The 26,388-nt window shown below is 36.9% G+C and overlaps 1 protein-coding gene across 1 annotated transcript in view; it reads right to left on the reverse strand.

The window, feature by feature from the left end:
* Positions 1 to 12,134, reverse strand: part of CHM (CHM Rab escort protein) — a 71,929-nt gene extending 59,795 nt beyond the window's left edge. The window contains exon 1 of the mRNA XM_075106654.1: positions 12,060 to 12,134. Coding sequence (XP_074962755.1) covers positions 12,060 to 12,108 — 49 coding nt within the window. The 5' untranslated portion in view covers positions 12,109 to 12,134. The remainder of the gene's footprint in view (positions 1 to 12,059) is intronic.
* Positions 12,135 to 26,388: the final 14,254 nt, after the last annotated feature.

Here is a 26,388-nt window from a genome sequence, read left to right on the forward strand (position 1 = left end):
CCGAAAGAGTGCCCAGGAGCACACTCCATATTCTGCATGCAGACTGAGACCTCAGTGTAAACACAAAAGCTAAACTGACAGTGCAGGTGTACTTTCACTTCACATTTAAGAGTAGTGTTAGGGACAGAATGAATCTGCGATGGTTGTCCCTAAAGTAGTATCCCTATCAAAGGCTCCCATGTCATGCAATTACGCTCTGCCAAATCAGTATGTTTTCTTTATATTTAGAAAAGATATGTAGTTAAAAAAAAAAAAAGGCTAGTGTTATTTCTCTACCAGCAATACCTACTTGGAATGGCACATGATACCAATTGGAGGTTTAATAAACAAACTAGGCTGTTCTCCAACTTCGACTCCCACTCACCAGATTTTTACATGCACAATTAGATGACTTAGATTTCTGACTCAGAAAAGAAGGCTTTCTTCTGATAGGAAGCTACCTAAAAGGCTGTACGACACTAGCTGTGCTGAAATATTTTAAATGATCTATTGGCTGTTTAAGCAGGTAATTCAGTAAAAGCAATTAAAATTCTAAGGGACTGGTACTAGGAGACACTTAAGCTACATATTCAATTAAGGGATGTGATTAAACAAAGTGAAAGGAGTGGTTCACTGATCTGATTTACAGCGCAGCGCCAGAAGCAGCTGTACTAGTACAACTGAAGAGAATCAGAACTTAAAGTGGAAAAAGCAGGTGTGGTAGAGCACAAACTTCTTTGGCTATCTTCACTCCAAGCATCTTCATGAGAATTTCAGGCCTGCAGTTGGCTATTTCTTTAGAGAGAACACTGCCTTCGCAACTGAATAAAAGGTCAGCATGTTCCCAATCTGATGATACATTTAAAACATATAACGCAATATGTTAAAGGTTACTGGACAACTATTTACTACTTGCAAGGTATCAGTTTTCACTTACCTAGAGTAAGAAGCTGTTAGACTTCAATGGGATATTAAGTACAATTTAGCACTCACAGAGTAGGAACAAGTAATTTTAAATGATTGAGCTAGTCTTTATTAATTCTAGAATGGAAACGTAGTCTAGTCTAGAAAACACCCTGCGGGACTTAAGATACACGAGACCATAGTTTTCATGAACTCTTTAAGCCAGTAAAGGCAAACACAACCATCAAAATAAAGGGGTCCAACCTCTTTATCCTTATCTTCAGCCATTCCTGACCTCAACCCACATGAAGTAGGTGGTCAGGTTTCAGCAGACCAGTTCCATGGTAGAGCTGACGTCCAAAAGTACAAATGTTTGTATCAATACAAGGAAGGAGGTTTTAGACAGGCATGACAAATTTTTCAGGAAAATAGCTACAACATCCCCGCAAATCTTCCATTTAACACTTAGTATTTTGATGGATTAAAAAAAAGAAAATAGCTCTTTGAATTGATGAAACAGAAAAAATTACAATAGTTTTGCATTTCTGACCTTCCCCAGCAAGTGAAGACTTATCAAGGAATTAATCTCTGGGGGTAGAAAGAGGGATAGAACAATTGTATCAGTTCCTGGGACATTTGTTTTACAGCCTAAGAAGGCCAACAGAGTTGAAATTTTTAAAGTAAGGACTCAAAACACAGACCACTCTGAACAGAGACAGGAGAAAATACATAACTGTAGCATGCACTTCAGGACTGTCACAAGATCCTGGTTGCACACAGCCTTATTATGTGAAAGCAACTCCACATTCAGCTGGCCTCGAAAGTGTTATATGTGTTTCATTTCTCTCTGTCTATAAACTAGCTGGAATAGCATCTACAACTACTATTTTGTTTGTAGTTCCTGAAAAGGTTTCCTTTCCCTCATTTGGGTACAGAGAATATTACTCTGGAAACAGAATTGAGAAAATTGTTTCTCCTTCCTTATTGATAAAAGCCACTGAGAAAGTGTTGTAAAACATCACCGGTGCTGCCTGGCTGACCAGGACTGAAGTTATAGCTACTAGGGCATAACTGATTGCTTTAAGCTTGATCCAATTGATACTGTGTTGGAGGTCTGTTCTTCCATTAACCTTGGATGAAATTGTTCCCTGAATTAGCTTCCTTGCTCTTGAAAGCTGGCATCAATTTTCTTCACCAACCCTTTGCTTCCAAGGTACTGTGGCCCCCCAGGTACCCCGTGGCAACAAAATGAGAAAGTGTAAGAAAGGTAAGTCCCATGCATTTTAGGTTTTGGAGAGGCTCTTAGAACAACTTGATGGAACAGGACGCCATTTATTCTTATGTGACAAAGCCTCGGTAAACCAAAGAAATAAGACTGTGCCTTGGTACCAGTTTCTGAATTCTCTTCTCCAACAGGTATAAAACCACACGGAAAACAGGTAGCTTTGTCAAATGCAAGTTACTCCTAAATGGGGTCTGGACTGCATGATGGTTACTTTACAAAAGCCTTTTCCAAGAAAGAAGGCTGTGGTAAACAGGCCCTTATAATACAGTCAGAGAGAGCCCCTCTCTACCTAAGAAAAAACAATTAACCTGGAAAAGCCTCCTTAAAGAAATGGTAGGGATTTATTCAATGATAGCATGCCAAGCTGAACTATCTCCTGCAGGATGCTGACATAGTTGTGCAAAACAGGTCCCCTTCAAATGATTCAAAAACGAAGAAATATATTATTTTTAAAAATTGTTCCTATTTTAAATACTTCCAACTCTAACTTTCATTTGCCAAAAACTCTAAGCTGGGTAAAATATTAAAATTTTGAAATGCGTTCAGACGGTAGTTACAGGGCAGGGCAGACTCCAAAACTTCTCGCTCACCGTTTGGTTTGAAGGTGATTTAATACAGAATTCAAGTGATTGCAGGGGAAGGGCTATGTCTCTAATATTGACTCTGAAGTTTCACTTATGCCTAATGAGTAAATAAAGCTGGGTATCTCGTGTTAAGTTGTTCTTCTCATGAAGGATTATTCTAACACTTCCTGCCACTCATCCCTCTTAGGCAACAGTCAGCTTCTGTTTTGCCAGCTTAAGGGATGAAGGACTCAGCGCTATAACCTGTGTCACTCCTGACATTTAACGTTTTTGAACAGGCAGTAGAGTAATGATTTGGATCCAATAACTTGGATCAAAGAACAGCAAGATCTAAATGAGATTCTACGTTTCCTTTTAAATTATTAAAAAACAATTCTAAGATTGGACTGCTTTTGAAATCAGTAATCAAATTAACGAATCATCAAGAGATCTGCCTTCTGGTATAATTAATAGTAACCAATATTTTCCTAGTAAGTTATTATGCATATTAGTTACTGTGAAACACTGCGCACATCTTATTTAATTGTATCTGAAATGAAAAGGGCTACTGCAGAAGAACATTGTCTCAAATAAGGTTCCAAATCCAGACAATTTTTAGATTTCCAATGGTATTAGCAGGAAATAAGAAGTCCAAATAGGAATTGTATGATCCAACCACAAGAAAGCAGCAACAGATCCAGACTTCAGTACGTTATACATAAACATCTGGCAGCATAAAAAGGATTAATGTAGACGAATAAGGAGTCCATACAATTTCTGTATCAATTTAATACGCTGACTCAGGAGTTCTTCATATTTGAGGCAGAATCAATTCAGAAATAGCAGTGCTTGTTATCAAGAAGCATAAACACTTTCTGCGCTTCCTGGCCCTTTCACATCCCCCTTTAGAATGCTTACACGTGAAATATTTGCATTATGTTGAATTGTCTTGCACCTCATTTCTCTCACCAGGAAAAACAAAGACAAAGAGTTTTCCTTCATGAAGGAGGACTGCTTAGTACCATTCGAAATCTATATCGTCATTCCTTAAAGCTGTTGCCTTCATTCTCCACTTACTAACCTCCGTTTATCAGACGCAGTATTAGGCAAATTAGCCTCTTTGGCTTTCTCAAGGAAACATTAATTTAAAATGTCAATGAAGTAGGACATTACATCTGCAGACAGATATAAAAAATAAGAATAAAATCAGGGATTTTACTCATTAGTGATCGCTGGGTCACTAACATGTTCTGATAGGTAGAATTTCATAGGTACTTCTTGACACCTATCCAGAAAACTGATGCATTCTCATGAATCCATGAGACTGCCTCATTGAAATATAAGTGCAAAGTCAAAATGAATCAATTTCTAAGTCTTTCCAGTACTGGTCCAGGAAGAGTGCTGACTAGATACTTGCTCTTCTGTGTTTGGGCTTCTTGCACCCTGTTGGAAAGACACTGGGAAAAGATATGGCAAGCAGATTAAATTGCAACAGGCTTTCTCTAATTAGACTAACAAACATGGTGGCATAGCTCACTTCAGCATGTAGAAACTGAAGTTAGTCCTACAAACTTATCTGTTTCTCTGCTATCTGCATAATGCATCGGAAACTGCTGCAAGAGATTCCAGGACTGCATCAGAAACAGTTGCAGCACCAGAATGAAGTACCCCAGCAAGCAAACAGTATAAACACTAGGTTCACGACCATCTTATGATGAAGAATACAGTCCACTTTTGATAGCACTAGTTTTCAATGCCAGCTGTCTAAGCATTATCTCTATTATAGCCTTCTTGGATATGTCAGAGGCAGACTACTCTCAATAAATCTTGCAGATGTGGCTGCTGCAAGCTGACCTTGAAGTCTACATCTGGTTGTTTCCAGCAACCTCTGACCAAGATAATGCCCATTACATCAATTTTCAGACCTTCCCTATGAAGCAAAATCAGCCATACTTTCATTTTCATTAATAACATGTTTTACAAGTGCATTAGCAAGAATTAGAGGAATTAGCTACACATTATGTACAGTTATCAAGATTCCCTTTCTACTTTTAGTTTCAACACAGCAAAATTAAAATTAGCAATAACTGCTAAGCTAGAAAACTCTTTTCTTCAGCTTTAAAAGCCAACTGATGTTAAAATCTTTACAAAATAATTTAAAGTTATAATTCACCTCTGTGTAATGACAAATTAATTTCAGGCTTACACATCCTGTCCTCTGATTAGCAGCTATACATAATGCTATAGTGATGCACTGCCTCTTCAAGTGACTTTAAATGGATACATTCACTGCCCCAAGCAGTTTATAGACTAAACAGCTTTGTATGTGTGGAAGCATTTTGGTTCCTGAGTGGGTCACTGTAAACTATTTCCCGTCAGCCAGCTGATAAGCTTTTACTGAATTACATAAGCTTCTTCTTGAAAAGGTTTAAATGTTTAATTTGCTTCACTGTATCTACTAAATAAATCAAAAGTGGCTTTTTCATAATATAAAATGTTGAAGCGAAATGTATTTAAAATGCTGGAACACAGACAATTTCAAAACAATCTTCTAGAAGCAGACAATTGACCAACTGCAATAAATTTTGTTTGTATCCAAATTTCTAAGAAGAGGAGAGCATCTCATCTGGAGAAGCTCACTACAATCTTCATGGTATGTTACTGGTGGATATAGAACTTAAAAGGCATTTTATAATTCAATTGCAAACAAAGCTGAAATATTTATTTTATATAATATTTTAAGTTAAAGCTAGCTAATTAAAATTGATAATAGGTTTGATTCATTTTACTACATGCTTGTATTGCAGAATACTATCAGAAATTATTTCTGCATTACAGAATATGGTAGTGGCATAGAAACGACAACCCACTAAGACAAGAAAGAAATCATAACTGGTCAAGGAAGGAGCCACAACTAAAAAGTTTCTTCTCTGACATTAGTACTTCCATATAGTTATCTGTGTACCACCAGAGGAACATGGCAATGAAAAACATGTATTCTCACAGTTGGTACAAATAAGTGTTATTTAGAAAAGGAACACAAGCAGACACTTATGCTCCAAATAAAAAATTTATTTTATTGCTAAAAATCATGCTCAATCCAAGCCATGTTCTCTGAAGAGGAAGTGGGGGGAAATCAGTAAAAGAATGCACTTTCTGAATTTGTCTGCTAGTCATTACAGCCCAGGAAAATGAACATCCATGAGATCTAGACAACGTCATCAATACAACACAAGTTTAGCCTATTAAACATTTATATAAAAATTGTATCGCTGGATGAGTCACATTGTGTGGCAAAGTTCTACTGTACCTAAACATTTCACTCATAGAATGTCTAAGACACTGAATCAAGGTAATAGATTTAAAAACTAGCACCAAATTTGGCAGAACACTTTTTGAACTACAGGTGAAAGCAGATTACTTCTGTGACAGATGTGAGTAATTCTGTTAACTGGAAAGGAACAGCAGCTTTACTTTTCACTATTAGAGGGCTACCTTCCAGTAGAATGGTAACTTTCAAAGAGATATCAAATTTGTGTACTTTTACATAAACAAATATTATCTATATCAGTACATCCCCTTAAATCATATCTATTAAGGAAGATGACAACTAAAATCCAGATGATTCTTTATGTCTTAAAGAAAAAAATAAAGTTGTATTGAATAAAGCGGGTTTGTAAATAGACTTCTCAGACTCATAGCTGTGGTATGTGCTAATCTTTGGTTTACAACCAATAGCAGCAGATAAAGAACAAGCAAAGCACATCTATTAAAAGACCTGTATAGTTAGACACACATTAAGTTTCATTTTTACTCAAGCCTTCTATTACTTTCACTTCCTTTTCTGCCTCCCTGCAGGAAGATAGCTTGCTCTCCATGCTCCTTATACATTTTTAAACAATCCATAAAAGGAGATTTAAAAAGCAAAATGTTTCTTCTCCTACATTAGTAATTCCACATAATTATCGGCGTACCAACAGAGGCTCTTATAAAATGCTTGGGCTGGCTCTAGAGCAACCTCAGTGCACAGTGACGTACAAAGAGATGAGCTCTTGCAGAAGGATTGAATTACCCACTTTATGACCATTCTCCAAACAGTGGAATGACATTTTCTACTGGAGACAGACAAACGTCTTTTTGATTACTGCTGATTCAGACTAGAATTTCAAAGTACCTTGCTAAGACTTTTTCTAAAGGAGTTTTTCACCTTGATAGGCAGATGACCTACTATGTTTTTCACAGTAGGATCACAGGTATACTAGTGTCTCTTATTTTGTAAGATCAGCAACATAATCTGTAAAACCTGAAGAACACTAACAAGCTGAGAAGGACAACACAATATTCAAAAAGTAATCAGTGCTCTTACAAGTGCAGTTATGGAAATTTCACAGTATCTGGGAAAGAATCCTATCTGAGATATCAGTGGGAGTCCAAGCCTCCAAGGTGGCTGTCAGAGCACCCGTGCTACACAAAAAAAAATTCAGACTAGAAAGCATGCCACAAAACAACCCCTCAATTTTAATTAGGTTAAAAAAAATTCAATCAGATGAAGGTGTGTTTACACTTGGAGAATATTTAAAAAAAAAACAAAAGGGGGGTGAGGAGAAAACTGCTGAGTCAGTGTTCATTTTGTTTGATATTTACATGGACAGGTAATGACTTACAAATAATAATATAGGTCTATTTCCTCCTATCAGACATCAACATTACAAGCCAGTGCCACTGTATTAGTCCACAATGACACTAACATAAAAAAAAAAAAAATCCATCTTCAGCTGGTTTTCCATCTAGCTTTTGTTGTAATAGCTACTGATGTAAACTGAAGACCGTGTACTTACGTAAGATAACATAACCAAAATATCAGCCCAGAAGATGTAATATGAAACATTTTAGGCACACCCTAAAATTATTCTGCAACAATAAAAACATTAGGAATTATTCATTTTTCAATTTTTTTTTTTTAAAATCAATCTTCAGTGTTAACTTCATAATTCACATCTATAACATTTAAGTTAGTTTTTCATGGAAAATTTAAAAAATTGTATTAATATCGGAAAGTGATTTTTCCTAACACTATACTTACATAAGATAAACATAAAGTACTTAAACCACTCCCAGCATATCGAACAATAAATAATAGATTCTCCTGACAGGACTTTGATGACCTGGCAAAGCCCGAGTGCTTTCAGCCAAAATCATATGAAACCATAAATCACTCTTTATTTTATAGAATATTTCAAAATGGATTCCTGCTTTCTACCTTGAAAGTCATTTCATGTGTTATTTATAACCACTGAAAACCAGAATGGAAAGAAAATTGCATAGAACTAGAAAATTTACTGTGACTGCTTTTATAAAGAATAACTCCTTTATAGAAAAAAATTAGAATTATTGGCAGACAAACTTGTGAATACAACCACCTTTTAAAGAGCCATATCCTTTATTCTACAACTTTACCAGCGGTTAATACAGGCCTTCTGGAGTATCAGAAACAAGTTTAAAAAGTTAAGACTGAATATAATCCAATCAACTGAAGAAGTTCAAAGGTAAGGATGACCCTGAATCCTTATCCACACCACTTATAAATATGCACAGCCACATTGCAAACCTTTGTACTTACAGTGGTTTCTGCCATAAATTCAATATTGCTGAATGTTTTGCCCCTGAATTTTCCTATTTGACAGCTGCATAAAGACAAAAGCTCTGTGTGTCGCTCTCAACTAGATGCCTGGTTTCTGAGATAAATATTTATCAAAGAACTCATAGTGTTCCCTCTCACTATAAAGGTACTACCATTTTAATGGCTGCACTAATTTAAAAGTTGACCCCACAAAAGCTGATCATGAATTAACTAATTTACATGAACATGACCAATGCCCACCTTGAATTCCTGAAGCAAGCACTTAAATCAGCCCTCCAAACCTAGATCCTACAGGCTTTTAGACAAAAAAAATCACTGAATATAATTTTCCAAAGAACAGACTTTCCAAAATACCAGGACTGCTTTGAGGATCAATGATATTGCATAATATCTGCTTTGGCAGAGAATCATCCAATAAATCCATTCCTCTTTGGTTAGTGGGTAACTTGACTACAGTACTATATTCCAAAAGCAGGGAAGTAGGGATATGAGAGGCCTGAGAGGGGAGGAAGGAAAGAGTGACTTCAGTGCTGTGACAGAAAAGGGGTAGAACAAAGAAAAATATCATAACAGCTTTAATTCTCATACTGGGTTGTCATCAAAAGCCTCAAGATACACCCACCAATTTTATGTCATACAATAATCTAGTTTCCTTTAGAACTATGGATATAAATTCCATGACAGTAGTGAAATTTTTGCTGCTGAACCCACCAGGACTAGTATTTTTGTACTATGCATCCATCTTGCTCTACACTTGCCTGTGTAAGAAAATGTTTAACCTCGCTTAAAGAAAAGCAGTTTCTTCAACAAGTGAATTTACTTCTGTGTAAGCTTCCATTTTCATTAAGCTTACTACAGGGAAACAGTTAAATGAGCCTGAAATAAAAACAAATTCCAATTTAATGTTACCACTCAATCTAATTACTAAAATTAAGCCTTGCACAAATTATAAAACCAGAAAAAGGCCACACATGCAGAAAAGAATGCAATTACTACTATGCAGTTAAAAAGATCATTAGCACAAACACTGTAGTTATTACAATATGACAATTAAATATCCACAGGTACACTCAGCACTGATTATAGCATTAGAAAACTAAGGGTTAAAGACAAGGCTAAGATATTCCCTCAGGAGTAATTTCCCAAAAGATAAGACAGATGAAAGTTTTACTTTGAATAATCTCCCATATGAAGTACTTCAATACAGATTTTTAAAAGTCAGTCAACAGTCACCATTTATGTATGTTCTTAGTAAAAAGGAATGCAAAGGAAAGACAAAATAATTCTTAAAATGCAGAATTCTGAAAATACTGAAAATAGTTACACCAGTACTCTCTACAGGTGGGCAAAACCGCATCCTTTAATGCAAATCCACACCACTACCACCAAATACAGCAATACTTCAGAGGTAAAATTTACTTCAAAGAATTTCCTTGCCCCAATATCAAAGCTCTAATATTACAAGATCATTCTGAAGCAGGGAAGACCACATTTGGTGGGCGTCGCATGATCAGCTCTCAGTGGCACAGACAGTTCAGCCAGAAGCGCCTTGCTGGTGAACTGCCAGTTTCAGGTGAACTCTTCTAATTGTGCACGCCTAGGTGTGCTATCTCAACTGTCTGTGACACCCTACCACCAACCACCACTCCTCCGCAGTGAGCCGCCTGGTATCATTTAACACACGTATCCAGCAAGCACAAAATATCGTGGGCCATGAAAGTGCACACAAGAGTAGGCTGCCACTGCCGGGGCGATTCCCTTAGCCCGCACTCTGTGCATCTGAGACCCTCAGCACAAGGATTGCCAGAGCAAGCTGGATTACGTTCTACCTTAATCAGAAATTGCAAAATCTCTGGAAGAAACATTTTGGAAGCACTGGGAATCATGAAAAGACCAAGTCTTACTTATGTGAGTTTTATAGTCAGCTCTTCTAAAGAGGTAACACCTTCACTAGCTGCTTAGTAGCTAGAATAGGTACTGCTACTATTACTATTTTCACCTTCTAGTTTCCTCAGTAGCTAGAAGTCCTAAATAGCCTAACATCAATTTTATAAAACTCTGTGTTTCCTTTAATTTTCTACATCACTGCATCATCTACACAGATACTATTTTTCTTGTGGCAGTAAAGAATGAATTATCCTCAGAAGTCACAGAAGTTATGCACTTTTCAATATTTCACTGGTTTAGTTTGGTACTTCAGCATTTCATTGTTTACCATTCTTCTCATACAAAGTATTCACAAATCTGAACGCATACAAAAACATCAGATTCATTACTAGGCCTTCCACACCATATGACTGGGTTAAGAACACAAAAGGGATCTCCTAATTTGCTCAAGAACCTTAATTTTGCATTTTTAGTAGAGTTATGATCAACAGCGGGAACAATATGGTTTTATAATCTCTCACGAACTCCAGAATTAAATCAGAAATCCTTTGAGCAGCTATATGTACACTGAAAGGGGATTACTTTTTTCTGATAAACACTGAAAACAGTAATTACATTAAAAAACTCACTCATTCTATTCCAAATTGCTAGAAAACTAGTCTTAAATCTGAAGGACACAATTTGACAGATCAATGAACTCCACAAACATAGGTCCTGATTTCACACGGAAAACAGCAACATTTAGAAATGTCTTCCTTTACGTGTTCCAATTAACATCCTGGGCTGACTGTGGGAGCCCTTCATAAATGCAAACAAAATTTGAGTGTAAATTTGGGACCTACAAACAGTAATGCATTTCCAACATTTTAAAACCAAAGATAATGCTGAAATTAAGGCAGGGGTCTTATCAAGACCAGTTTAACCCAGGCCACAGTCACTGGGTTCTACAAAACAAAAATCTATTAAATGAAACATTATTATCATACACAAGAAACAAGTATCTTACTTCTGAAGGAATATTTTAGAATTTGTCTGGGCGTTACAGCGTTGTGGAATGTTTCAGAGACATTTAAGATCTCTGTCATTATTCACCAGAACAGGAAACAGAATGAAGTTGTGCAGGATAGAGAAAGTACAGAGTGAAATCTCCAATATGTGCAACCATGCAACTCTACATCTATTCATATACTGAGAAATACGCTTTAATGAGGGGGACCGGGGAGGGGAAGGGTTAAGTTTTGGGTTATTTGTAAGCAGGCATAGAGATCAGACGAAAGTTTTAAGAGATAGAAGTTCCTGTATTACAGGATACAATTTAAAATTTATATTTTTTTCAGCATATACCACATACACTGCAACAACATGGAGTTTAGCTCTTCAGAACTCGACCAGCAGGAAGGTATTTCAGCAAAAGGGCTGCCATGGGCGGCAGAGTCAGACCACGCTCTGTGAAGGACCAAAGGAGCGCTTGACCTGAGGTGTGCAGGGGCAGCAGTACCTGACCGGCTACCGGCTCACAGGGACGGGGGTCTCAGAGATCCCCCTCCCAGCTATAGCCCCGCACCACGCCTACCTCCCTCACACCTCTATTTCTAAGCAAATCTTGACACTTAGTAGCAACCCGAGAGCGACCCGCCAGTCCCGGGACGCTGGCGCAGCGCTGCCCACCCAGCTGCCCTCAGCCGCCAGCTCTGCCCCGCGCCTCCCCGCTGCCCCCTCTCGAGCACCGGCACGTTGACACCCCCCACCCACCCCCTCCCGGGACGCTGCCTCCCCCTGCCGCCATCCCATCCCCTCCTACCGGTCCCTATCACCACCACATCGAACTCGGAGGGCAGGTTGTCCGCCATCTTGGGAGGGACACCGTCACCTGGCCGGCGCTGCAGGAAATGGCGGGCGCCACCGGCAGAGACTTCCGGCCGCCGCGCGCGGGGGCTGCCGGGAGATGTAGTCCTGCCGCGCAGGGCGGGGCGGTGGCTTCGCGCCCGTGGAAGCTTCGCTCTCACTGCGGGCCCACAGAGGTCTCTCTTTACAGCCTTCCCGTAAAGGGTGCGGGGAAACTCCAGACTGCTTCTGTTCTGGTTGGCTCTTTGCAAAACACTTGAGTGAAGAACAGCATGCTCTGGGTCTTGCCCCATGGCCTGCGGCCGGCCATGGCCGCTCACTCCCTTCCGTGTGCCAGGCTTTGGCCCTGCCCTTGCCCGGTTCCCCGAGGTCCCTGCTGGCCCCCCCTCCAGCCCGGCTCAGTCCCTCCGAGGGGCGGCTGGCGAGCAGGTGGTATCATGGCTCTGGCAATGGGGTACATGCTGTATGCGGAGCTCAGCACCTCCGGCGGGTCACCACGTGTTAAGCAGGAGGATGGACCCCGTTTGCACTTGCTTCTCACCAGCAGCCGGCCAGACCCATCAACCACTCTCTCAGTCTGATGACCCACCCAGTTTCTTATCCGTCTAGTTTTCTGCTGAATCAGAGAACAAGCCCTGAACTAGGATACAGGAATATTGTGGGAAACAGCGGTGAATGCAGATGAACTCCTAGCATCAACCAGTAAATTTCTGAAATACAACATGATTGCGTTCCTCCTGCTTACTCAAAATGCAAAATACTTCAATGCAAACACCCATTTTCTTGTACAATTTATGTGTCGATTCCACCGAAGTTTCTTGGATGACCAGTTCTTCAGTAACACACAGTAGAGTTCATTTTTATTTCCCCCTGAATATGCAGTGTTTCCAAAAGTACTCCTATTATTCGTTCAGTCTCATTGATCACTGCACTTTATTAATATATCCAAGAAAATATTTCTCGTATAATTTTTAAAAAGTCCCCTTACTCCCCAGTTGTGGTAATTTCTTTCCTTTATCCACCATGTTGAAGACAGATTTTAAAATAAAGAGTATTAGTTCACCTATTCCTAATCATTAATTTAATGTCTTCCTTTGTTAATTAACAGCCATATTACATGTTGGATGGTAATTCGTTCTCCGCATTAAAAAACTCTCTATTTTACTCAACCCATCAATTACTATTAACTCCTTCTTTATTTTCCTCTGAAACCTTAAGTCATACTTCAGTCCTGCTCTGCTGCTTCCTTTACCTTACAAAGAAATGAAGGGGAAATTAGGGGTGAAAAACGTAGAATCTACTGTTTCAGAGTTGCCTCTCCTGTATTACCAGGCAGAGTAAAAGAACAGCAAGAATAAAAACACATATTTGAAAAAGCCAGATACAGCAATGTAGGCAACCTAGCAAAGACTGGCTGTGCCAGAATGTGCTGGAAACTTCTAGAAAGTTTTGCGTTTTATTTTGCATTTAATGGCTTATATGGCTTTAAACTAATCTTTTAATATTATTCATTGTGTATGATTATATTAAAGTCTTAGCACCTTAAATCAACAATAACAATAAACCAGCTAGCAGCCTGTTAACACCTTATTACAAGCTGCTTGTTCACATAGCAAAAGAATAGCGAAAATAGTATAAAGCGACTAATAGAAACCAGACACCACCTTACCCCCAGTACTGCCAGACATGCTAAAACAAAGTACAGCACAGAAAAGAGTCCAGCAGGAAACACCAAACAATGCAAGAACAACAAATATAAGCATCGGTACTTGATTACCATGCTCAGAAATATGTAACAGAGAAAATTAGTAGTTATGGATTCAGGTATAACAGTAGTAAGATCCAATCTTATGTTCCTTATATTTATGCTTTCAACAGTCCCACAGACATTTTTAAAAAAAATCTATTCTGCAGCTTCCATAGTGCAACTCTGTTAATGAAGGTGCCATTTCTACTTCTTAACCTGTAACAACAGAAATTTAGCTCTGGAATTCTCAAAATGCTGGATCGTCCTGACCTAAATGTCTTTGAGGAACAAAGCATCACTCTGTTGGTTAGATCAGATAGGACAAATTCTCCTTGCGCATCCTTTTCTTACTGAGGGAGGGCATGCTCATAAAAATATAATTTCACTGTGAAAACCTTTTGTTATTGTTTAGTATGATTCTAGGACTGCACCAGAACAGAACTATTTCACTGTCAATGTCTCACTGTTTCTCAAGTGCTTAAGTATTTATCCCACCACAAAATGCTTTGTTTGGTTCTGTGAGTTCCAGCTAGCTTCATTCATAAGATCCAATCAGTGCAACCCTATTTCATGATGACAGCCATTATCCACTGGACCAGAAATTCTTCTTAGTACTATTTATTTGACAAAAATGATTATTCAGGATCTTTAACTGCAAGGTTTGTCAGCCCCATACAACATAAACATTTTTCTCTGTACTTTAAAGTTTTAATATCAGGAAATGTAGAAGTAAAATATGTAAGTATGAATAATTTTTACGAGAATTTCATGGACCTTGAGAAAATGTCTTACCATGTTTTTCCCTTTAGCTATTTAATTGCAATGTCATAGTAACAGAAAGCAGCATACCCAATTCTGCATGGATGAATAAGCACATTCAATAAAGAAGATTTAACAGAGTAAATCAAACACTGGATTAAACATTTTCTGCATAACAGACCACAAAATGGGCATTCATTTTACCACTAGATCCTCTACATTAGAAACAAATAGAAATGCACACCAACATAATTAAACTGCACATCTTGTGGCCTGATTGCAGAATTTCACTATATTTTCTTAAACTAGGTCTCATCAATTAGAATTGCCAAAATGCATTCAAGAATGCATGTTGGCAAGACTAAATGTATTTTTTAACCAAGTGTATCAAATAAATTTTTTTTTCTATGTTTTATTAAATAATTCACAATCCTCTGTATTGCAAAGGATTCATACGGGATTTTTTAGCAGTAACAGTTCAGAAAGACACATGCAAAGATCGATTTAAGATTCCACATTTAGCAGTTCTAAAAATTTTTTTTCTGCAAGCAGCTTCTCCTGCTTTGCTTTCAAGAAGAACATCTCTCGTAAAATCAGGGGGGTTTGCTTGACAGGTTCAGTTTGGGATTTTCACATATTCATGGAACTTCCTTTCTCACTTTAAAGTCTGTAGTTAATATCAAAATACTTTACCAAAATATTGTTTAGAAATACAGTAATCTTAGCAAAACCCCATAAACTATGTAAGTGTTTTTATTTTCCCACATACAAACACTCAAACCCAAGGCCGTAGAGAAAACCAGGAAGAATAATCATCGGAATTATGGAGTTTCTAGTTATCTCAAGATCTAGTCTCAGATCATTTGATCAAATGGTTAAAATAAAAAATGACAAATACTTTTAATTCACTAAGATTTTTTTTTAAATAATACAGATTATCTTTATCCTGCAGTGACTTCACATGTGAAATCTCATTACTCATTCTATTATTCACTCAATGGATACAGAATTTAATTCTCCTTGAGTACCAGTTTGCATAAAGATCAGCAGCCGGATTGGGCCTATTAGCTGCTTGAAACATCTATTGAATAACCTGATTTATCCCAACTAAATGGCTCATTAGTTCAGGCAGCAAGAAAATGTTTGTGTGTTGCTGAAGTTATGCATGGTTGTCGTATAGAGTTTGCTGTTATGCAACTGTCACTCACTCAAGTGTGCACATACTAGATTGTTCATTAACTACAGAAACAGCCACTTTACATTCAAGCATGTTTGGAAAAAAAAATCTGTTTCCAAATTTCTTCTAAATTCTGATACACCTTTATTCTAACTTCTTTGTGACCGCTATCTGAACTTTTCTTTCTTCCTGTCATGGCTTGCGGTGGTCAGTCCCAGTCATGCCCATAAAACACATTACTTGTGTTTTATTAGTGGCATTAGACCCTAAACTGCCAATTCTCAATCATATGTAGACACCTAATTCCCATGGATGGTATGAATACTCCTTTGATACAGTAATCTTGGCCTTGGTAGATCAGTCAACTAAACATACTTTAAAAACCCGGAGTAATTAAATCCACATTCTCTACATAAAGAGCACTGAAACTACTTTTGAAGTTGCCCTTTTGATTACTAAGATGTGAGCAAACTGTAGGACTGTTTAGAGAGATGGGGAAAGAGAACTACATTTCACTCTGCTTCTGTAAGCATGCAAGGCAAGAAGTCTGTTTTTCCAATCGTTAATTAATGACGTTCTGCAAAAATTCTGTAGTGCTTTCTCATTGCAGTCAAAACTTTCTTGTATAAAGTGAGCACAGAGGAGAAAAAAACAGGATCATAGCTTTGATCAGGCTGCTCTGCCCAGCCTAAGTAGGTCCACGACAGCTTCATTAAGGATTGCCTATGAGTTTTACAGGTTTCCCAAAACTACAGATGTGGAGGATGAAGTGGTAGTCTTTGTGGAGTGGACTCTGTGGAGTCTTTGCAGTAGCCCAAAAGTTCAGTTATTTTTTATGCTACAGGCTAATCTTTAATGCTTAAAATAGCTGATGAACCTAGGATGATGACTAATATACTGCAGTTTTTATTGCTTGTCTCTTAGAGACACGTAGAGGAAAACTTACTTTAGGAGTTGGAGACCTGGAGAACTACCAATAGTAGAATCAGACTGTATCTTGATTTACCTTGACATAAACCCATGTTATTAGTGCATTATATGCAATATATGCTGTCAGTTTAGTTTTTTATGTGGTTAGATTACTTCTCTCAGTGCTCTGTATCAGTGGCTAAAATAATTTGGTATAGTACATGAATTATTATTGCTGCATCTTCTTTTATAGAAGGGGGTGTTTGGAAGCAGTGAGGCATGTTTGTAAAGCAGCCTTTTACCTTCCTAATTTTCATTCTCCATCTTTTTTTTCTTGATTAAAAAAGTGTACTTTTTGGGACTACTAAGATAGAGACAGAATGGTGTAACTTGTTTTTGAAACAGAAGTAACATCAACATACTTAAGCAAAAGACTAAAACTTGTTTGTACATGTTCAGAAAAAAAAAATCAGGAGTTTGTGCTAGAAATTTTTAAAGGAATGTGATCTTTTTCAGAAATTTCCTTCACTTCTCCAGTGGATTGAAATGTGTTCTTCACTGTATCTAAGAGGTCCTTGAGAAGACACAGCGGTATTTCTGGCAGAAGTCTGCACATCAGTTTTTAACACTTTTATTTCAGACCTTACACTGTATGTGGATTACCAGTCTGTCCTATTCAAATGAATAAAAGAATATGCAACTTACCATCATCGTGGCATTGGCCTGTAAATGACAATTTAAATGGTTCTCCAAAGTATTAGAACTCCCAAATTCCAGATTGGTCAATAAGATGGCCAAGTCAGTTACCTGAGCAAATGCTTTCCTGTGCTGATGGCAAGATGATTTTGAAGTGTGGAATATCCACACAGCAGACAGGGAGGCAGCAGGCAGCTCCTGCCTAGCATCAGTGAAGACGCTGATACCAGAGCCAAATAGGGTATCTAGAAATGCTATGGACTAATGCAGGATAAGTTATACATGAAAGCCAGCCACAGAGCTCCAACGTACTCAGACATTCACAAGTGAACCTCACCCATGCCAGTAAGGATTTAAATTATAAACTCTCATAGAATATATGGATTTTGTATATGCATCAAAGTATGTTTGTATAGCTTAATTACATGTTCTAAGTGATAACTTGGCATTTTTAAAATATTCTTTTAATAACCAGTGTCTTCTGTTTCTTATCTGCTGAAAATGACGCTGTTAGAATAAAATTTGGTCTCAATAACATTAATATAAATTGGGAAGAATTACTGAAATTATACCATTATAAAACAGGATGTTACAAAGCAGAGTTTAATTCTTTGTGTCCTGGCAATTCCATTGCTTGTCTATTCCAATGTCTAAATTTCTTGGAAATTATGCCAGTAAAGAACAGACAAAAGAAACTGATTGGACATATATAGAACTTCTATATGAAGTTGTGCAATAAATCAAGATTAGTAAATATGGACGAGTGTGTCTGGTGGTATTCAGTTGCTGCCTGATTTCATTTGCAATTTTACTTGAAGCATTTTTTTTTACTGCATAGTAAGGTTTTCAGACTTGTGTTCTCAGGGTTTAGGGAAAATATGCCTTTTCCAACACATCTGGAGACTGTAGCTTATGTAAGAAACTAACCTCTTTTCTCTGGAAATATTCCTGTTCTTTTCTATATTGGCTTTCTTTTATTCACCTCTTTTGACTTGTTGCCAATTTATAAATACAGATTCTTTAGCCATTAGGGAATACTCCTACTTCATTACAGTCAACAGAAATTTTACCATGCGAAGTTCAGCCTCTACATCATGGTCTTTTCTGACTTATTAACAAACAATAATTACCCTTATAGGTGAAATGCGTTTTGCTTTAAACATGAGATAGGAGTAGTTATCTCATTTCACTGTATATACATATTTAAAACTGTGCCCATTCAAATACTGAAAAAAAGAGCAACCAGTCTGGGAGCTGGATAATATGGCACATGAAGCAAAAAGCCCCAGCCAACCACAGAGTGGAAGGCTGTAGTTCCTTATTTGAGGAGAATGTCAAGTGCAAGATTCTTGAATATTTTTTTTAAACATGTCATTCTCCAGTCTTGGCAATCATAAATGACACATGGCTGAAAAGGAAAGAGAGGATAAAGCAAGACTTTAAGTTCCCAAACTGATAAAGCTCCCTTAGGAAACTCACCATAAATATTATCGTATAATTAAAAGGGTTTAAAGTAGTCCATAAAGCTAAGTGAATTGATGTGTCTCATATGCAGTATTTTTACCTAGACGTCACCAGAGAAACCATAAACAAAAGACTATAAAGGCCTCAGATGAAATGAGTTCTTGCAAGCTCAGATTCCTGTGAGGACACACTTATCATCAAGGACTCAAACGTGAAACTGTATCCAAGAGAGATCTAAAAGTTAGGAGTGAATAACAGTGGGGGACCGATTTCTAGGTAAAGAAAGCTATCAGTGATAAGTTAAGAAAATGAAATGAAGTGTAACGACTACATTTGAAATTGTGTGAGTAGAGGAATAAAAATGAAGTGAACATTATTTTCACTTTGAGAAAGTCTGTGTTTGAGGTTGAATTTGCCTCAGTTCCAATGTGCTGGGTCTGTCAGTGCTCCACTTAGAGCTCTGCATTAAGAGCAAAGATTTAGTTCAGGCTTTGCAGCTGCAGCGGTGAAAACTTACTAACATTATCTGAGCCGGTACATACAGCCAGTGGAGGAGCTGCCAGACCCTCTATCTCCCTCTGAAAGGGCATGTATGAAAATATCTGTCACTTGTAGAAGGGTGATTTTGGGAGAAATTTTAGTGTTAAAAGGGCTGTGATGAAAAAGAAAGCCATCAGCTTCTACAGCCATCAGTCTTGTTCATAAGGAAAAGGAATATGTGTGATCACCTCTTAGTTTTAGTAAGTGCATTTACTAAAGCCATATACAGGAAAGGCCTCCTTACCAAGCATTTCCCTCACAGTGTTACAGTTAAAAAAGGTTTTGTATTTAAAATATTCTGTTTAGAACTTTAAAGTCACAGGGTAGCAAGAGTGGTCCGCTGAAATTTTTAAGACATCTGAAATGAGATTACGTGCAGGATGCCTCACAGAGATGAGAATAGGTCTTGTTTTTCTTTCAAAAGTTGTAAGGTGGTGCCAGACTATATGTAGTGATGCTTCTGAGAATTCAGAAAGGACACTTATGATTTAACATCTATTTTTCATTAATCCAAACATTGTACACTCCATTTAAATGCTAGCTTTTCTTGTGCAGAAAATAGACATCCATATTGTACTTATTAAACTTTAATTAAACTGTATATGTCTAGTAAAAAAACGTTCCTACTGTAAACATTATGTGGGTCACCTATATAGAAGCATTTAATGTTATTTAAAAAATGTTTGCATTTCAATCTGTTTTCAGGGGACGATGCAATTGAACATTCTAGCATACCTGAAACTTGAATTTCAACACCATTGCCTTGACAATAGGGTGTTCTCCAGTTCATGCATTCTTAGAACATAAATCATGTATAACATGAAAACAATAGAAGGTCAAATCTGGTTGCAGTCTGAGCAAGAATTTTAGGTTTGAATCTAACAAATCACAATGCAGAGTACTAAATAGAAGACTTTTTTTTGTGTGTTCCAGTCTTGGCATCCTCTCTTTTAGGGTAACGTCTAGGCTGGGTGGTTGTCAGTCTTAGCAGATGTTTACATCATACAATACTGTTCTTTGATAAGGTCATTTCTCCAAGAGCAGAATTGCTCATTGTTCCCCAACATCCGACTATTCCTGGAACTACAACCATCTTTCTCAGGGCAATTTTGCATCGCAGACTGTCTAAGGGAAGGGAGGAAGACTTGGAACCATTAAACTTTACTTCTGCTGTGTGCCTAAAGTGACTCAGAAACTCTAATGGAGAACTAATGGGAAAATTATTTCACTCCCCTTTTTTTTGTGTCTACCTAGCACCTTATGAGTGGCACTGCCTCCTCTGTTTGATTAAGTAAACAAAAGGAAAGGATAGGCCATAGCTCCTCACAGTCTGAGGCAGCTATGTGAATATTAATTCTATGTAGCTGATGTGGCCCCTTATATCGACCCTTTGGTTAAGCCAGAAGAGAGCATTTTTTCCCCACTTCAGAAGAATTCTCTGCCGTTGTAAATGTTGAGGCAGATTATTAGGAAGATTTGCAAGAATAACTACTTAAAATGGTCACATTCATTTTGAAGAAAAGAAATATAATTGGTATTTGCATAGAAGAAAATGGATGAATTTAAATTTTAGTTGATTATAATTATTGTCATCATAATCATCATCATTATCTTTGTATGTCTAAATGACTGATTCAAAGAAGAATTTTAACACATTTCACATGTCAGTGCAATTCTTTTCTGGTTTGTGCTTTAGTGCTTGGGGTTTTTCATTTGCTTTTTTCAGTCTGAACTTTTCATGGAAGCTATTGTAATCTTTTTAAAAGGTGGAAAAATGTTTCAAAAGAAGTCAAATATAGAAGTATTACATATGTACCTTTTATTTTTTCAATAAAATCTAATCAAACTGTAAAGAAGAACTGATACACAGATAGTGTGTGATGGCACTTCAAAATGTTCTTAAGAAAGAGATTCCAAATAGTAAGGCTCTGCCTAAGTCTGGACTGTTTGACCAGGTAAGGGCTGTTAAACAGTGACATTTACATACAAATTAGTAGGTGAACTAACTTAAGTGGTAGTGCATTCAGATGAAGATATCATTCAAAAAGTCCGTTAATAAATTAGACCTGCATGTAGACATTGTGGTCCTAAACATATTTTCAAAGCTACTAATAATTTTTTTTATTTCAATATTTTCCATATTTTGATACAGCTGTTATTTAATTATGTGTTCCACGTTATTGTTGCTACAGTAAAAAGCAAGCGTTCTACTAGTAAATCCATATTGTGTGAGTTTATCACCATTGACAATCACAAAGAGTTCAGATCCTCAAAATCTGTTGGTGAAAGCAGTTTCTTTGTTACTGAGTCTATATCACACCAAAACAGAAGAGATGAGCAATCAAGACTACAAAGGCGTTATACTGTGCATAGCAAAATAAATAAAAGTTTTATAATTCCTATTTCCCTGATAACTTTGAAATTACTATGAAAAGCATGCATTTTGCCACAGAGGGATCATCATAGGTGGTGTGATAGGTAGAATTCTTGATACCTGGCATCTTAGAAAAACAGGACTTGGTTTTCCCATAACTTAATCTTTAGTGTTAATTCATTTTATTTGGTTCCTTTACTCTCTAAACTTTTAATAGATACTATTGTTAACATGAAGAGAAAAAAACGCTTCTGAAGTAAAACTTATATCCCTAGCAGAAAGTAGATCAATGATGTGATTCTCCATTGTCCTACACCCCTGTAGTTGTTAGCCCTGTGGAAAAGTGCAAGCCGGAAAGCTAGCATTTCACTTTATGCTGTTTGGTACGAGGCATGAAGTGTAGAGTGGCGGATACATCTTTATTATCAGGAACTTAAGCCTCCATTATATAATTGTTTATGTACTGTGCACATCTTTCTCGGGTGGTCTTAAAAGGCTATAAGTAAACAATGAAATTGGATGCAATATTAAATAACGCCAAAGAGTACTTTAATGTCAAGAGAGTACTGTTATGTGGAAGAAGAAGAAAGATTTAAGTCAGCAAAACTGAACTCCAAAACAATGCTTTTCAGTCTTCTATTATGTAATGGCTAGCATGAGTAGCCTCTTCCGTAAGGACTAGTAAGCCAAGTGTTAAAATCTTGTTTCTGACCAGGGTTACTGTGACTCGTGAAAACAATTGCTCCCTGAAGTCTTGCAGATGGCAGAGTTTCCTGATAGCCTGTTTTCAGATGGTTTCCTGCATGACAAGGAATTCCCTAAATAGGAATAGGGAAGATATATTTTAGCAGAAGTCTTATTTGTCTTTGTTAAATTGAATTACAGAGTCTTCTTTCTTACTTCCTTGGGATGAATAGAAGTAGATTCGTCCCACTACACAGAAAGACACTAGCAACTTTTAAAAAAACATGCTTTGAGCTGTAAATAATCACAGAATAGGTGCCACTGTCTAAGATATGGGCTGAGTAAGAGATAACCTATTGTAAGGATTTCCCTGAATTGCTTGCTATTAGAAACACTGACAACTGATGAGTTGCAGCACAGATACGTAACACTTCTGGCCACAAGACAGACTCTGAAGTTTTGAGAGCCTTCTGTTTCCTTGCTGTGTCCAGCAATTAGAATTTTTCACCCATGCGTTATATGCAAAAGGATTGCACTACAAGATACTAGATTCAAATAAGTTTCTCTTAATAGAGAATACCTAGCAAACCCAGAGTTCCTGGATAACTTCATGCACTGAAGTGACAACAATATGTTCAATCAACTTTAATTATTAAAATAGCAATGAATATTGGTGTCTGAAGCTCCTTCTTGCTCTATCGCTTCTAAGCAAAAACTTTTTTTTGATTCTCAACGGTTTTCTTTCATTCTTTTGTTTATATCCTTACTTGGTGATTAAACAATATCTAAAATATAAAAGAACTCACAGTCCAAAAATATTTTTTGTATTTAAAATTATATTCTACATTACATTTACATTTTAGAAAACAAATTATTTAAATTACAAAATCTATATTAAACTATGCTCCGTTCCATATTCACAGACTTTGTGAAAAAGAAAACAACCAGAAGATCTTGTCATAGTGTATTTAAAATAATCATGGGTTTAATTTAATCAAATGGTAACACATTCCTTTAGAAGAAAATTCTGAAGAAATGTATTTACTTTACAGTCTTCCCCAGTGCAAAACATCCCAAAATTCACTGCATCATAACGCAAATGAAAGATATTGGTAGTGATCTCATAGCGTACTGAAAGGCTTCAGTGTTATAAATATGGGTGAGGAGAATTTATAAAAACTCAAACTCCAGGAGGGTTATGCATTAAATAATAATGATCACAGGTGTTTCAACCTGTACTTTTAACTTGTGGCCTGATCATCCTTATGCCTCCACAAGTCACCAATAATTCCATCAGAAAGTCAATGAAGTTAAAGAATATAAAGCCAGTTTTATGTAAGACCACATATTTCTTTGTAGGTTATAAATGTAAGTCACATCAACCTTGACGTGGAAGTAAGAAAGAGGAAAAAAAGTAGAGAAAGTCAATAACAGCTCCTGAAGATGAAGAAAGACTCTCTTATTCTTCACGTGGCTGTTTTTCACTTTATCCAAAAACCCACAGAACATAATGAGAGTGATTTTGAGACACCGAAGATTGGCCAGGTTAAAACCAAAACCTACTCTTAAATATTTGATTCTGATCCCACTCTGTATTCCTTTGACTGAGATGCAGAGAGACTCAATTCTATGATGGATTCAGACTCTCTGGGTCACACTTCTTTAACAATAGGGAATGAATGAGTCCTCGATGAGGCCTTCCCTCTGCTTCCTATAAAGAGCTATAGAATATACTTCAGATTGTTTCATGAAGTAGTTACTTTTATTCAAAAAAAGCATTAGGTTCCTTATATTTTCTTTCAACCTCCTTCAGAGGTGTGAAAAAGTATGACCAATAACTAGCAGACAGTGGGAGTAAGGCTTCAGGACTCCTTCAGGAGTTGAAAAACAGATGAGAATTCTGAGGGAAGGGCTTTTGCAACGTCTATGTGAAATCAGGAGTTGGGAGTTGTACAGATTGCTGACCTTAACTTCCCTAAACATCCTAGGCTGTCTTCTAAAGAGCTGTTTAGGAGTTTTGTTCTTCTATGGGAGTGAGAGGCAAACATCCTGGACTTTATAAACGGGAAACAGTATTCCAACTGAAAGCATTTACAAAGTTTTTAATTTGCATTCTAAATGAAATGTCTCTAACCTTCTCAGGAGTGTGGATTAGGGATCAAAGGGTCAAAATAGCATGTACTGCCTCAACCAGTTTGGTCCAGTTCCATTGATTTTTCTGAGAACTCCAGATTGATTTCAATATGAAATGGCTGCACAGATTGATATTACTCTATGGCTTTCAGAAGAAATGTATTTTAAAACACAGCATCATAAAAATTGATGTACAATGTAGAATACCCATTGATGCCAATTTCTGTCAATAAGATGTCTATAATTTGAAGATAGTAAGGCACTGAAATGTCTAGTAGTATCTGAGGCAAAAATACCATTCACTTCCATGGAAACAGAAGCAGGCCCAAATTCTGAATACTAAAATATTATCTGTGCCATGAAGTATTTAAATCTTTGTTATTTCATTACTGTTTTAGGTATAAAAGTATCAAATTAGCTATGGAATTTTAAAATATGGTAATTTCTTAATATTTACTCTCATGTTTATGAAAGGTATGTACTGCTGAATGATGTACATCAATTATCCCTGTATGTGTGAAATGCTGTAACAAGATCAATGAGACCTGAACACAAGGAGGCATCTTAGGATAACAGCTGCAGATGCATGCATTCTCCGGTAAGAAAAAAAACAACCAAACAAATCAATACACACTGCTCATCCTTATGTCTCTCCTGCCCCCATACAAAAACCCTGCCATTAACCTTTCCAATTGTTAAGTGCATAAAAAGAAAACCAAATAAGAACTGGTAGCAATCCATGTATCAGTACAGGCAAAGTACAACGAATGGTCACTCTTAGAGCCAAGGTAAAACAAATGCTTTGCATTCAGGTTTGAATTTGTTTTTGATGGGACTTAATGGTTGGTGTACACTTACAACCAAATGCTGCGTACTTAATGGCTGTATGGAAAACTGCAGCTACGTATCTTTACTGTCAAAACCACATATTGGTTTTAAAGAGGAGCTCAAGATAATTACTTTCACAATATTAATAATTCTGCCAATTGGATTTCCACAAAGTAGATTCAATAAAATACTAAAAATATTCATTCAATAAATCAATTACACTTTTGACCGAGTCTGGATAACTGTAAATTGGTTTCTTATAGATAAAATTCTGTTTATGAAAACCTATTTTCATGGAAATGACTCTTAAGATTTTTATTTGAAAATGCTTTGCAGTTAAATAGAAGATATGAGGATTAATGAATGGTCCACACGAGCCTTATACGTTTAAATAAAAAAATAAAATTATTCCTTTTTTATTGTTGCTTTAAGTAGAATGTAATGTCCATGTTTAAAAATACTAAACAAATATAAAGAAAAATTAAATACCTTCTTATCCCACTAGATGGTGGTACCTCCAGATTAGGGCTGAGATTCTCAAACAGACAGTACAGGAAAACTTTTGCTTTCTTTAGCTGACCTGCAAATATAGAGAGTGAGAGCTGAGGTTAATCTTGTTCCTCTGGGGATATTAACAAGCGTTCAGGTATAATGACTTACTGAATGTATTTGAGTACATAGTATCATGTACATAGTTGTTTGCTATAAAGTGTGTTTCAACTTCAATACACATGTAATAGTATTAATTTTTCTTCCTGAAGAAGAAAAGGTGCAAACAATATTGAACCTTAATGATGATTGTATCTCATGTAATAATAGCCTTATTATACTAAGGTCCTGGCTTTGCAATTTCACTGCACTCTATCCTTAATCAAAATCAAAATCCAGATTAAAGTAGCGAATCATTAGCAACAAATACATCTTGTGGTCATCTGTTTCATTGGAATGATCTTAAGAGTACTCCTCGCTTCAAG

Source organism: Phalacrocorax aristotelis, chromosome 11 (assembly GCF_949628215.1).
Source record: "Phalacrocorax aristotelis chromosome 11, bGulAri2.1, whole genome shotgun sequence".
NCBI classification, from domain to species: Eukaryota; Metazoa; Chordata; class Aves; order Suliformes; family Phalacrocoracidae; genus Phalacrocorax; species Phalacrocorax aristotelis.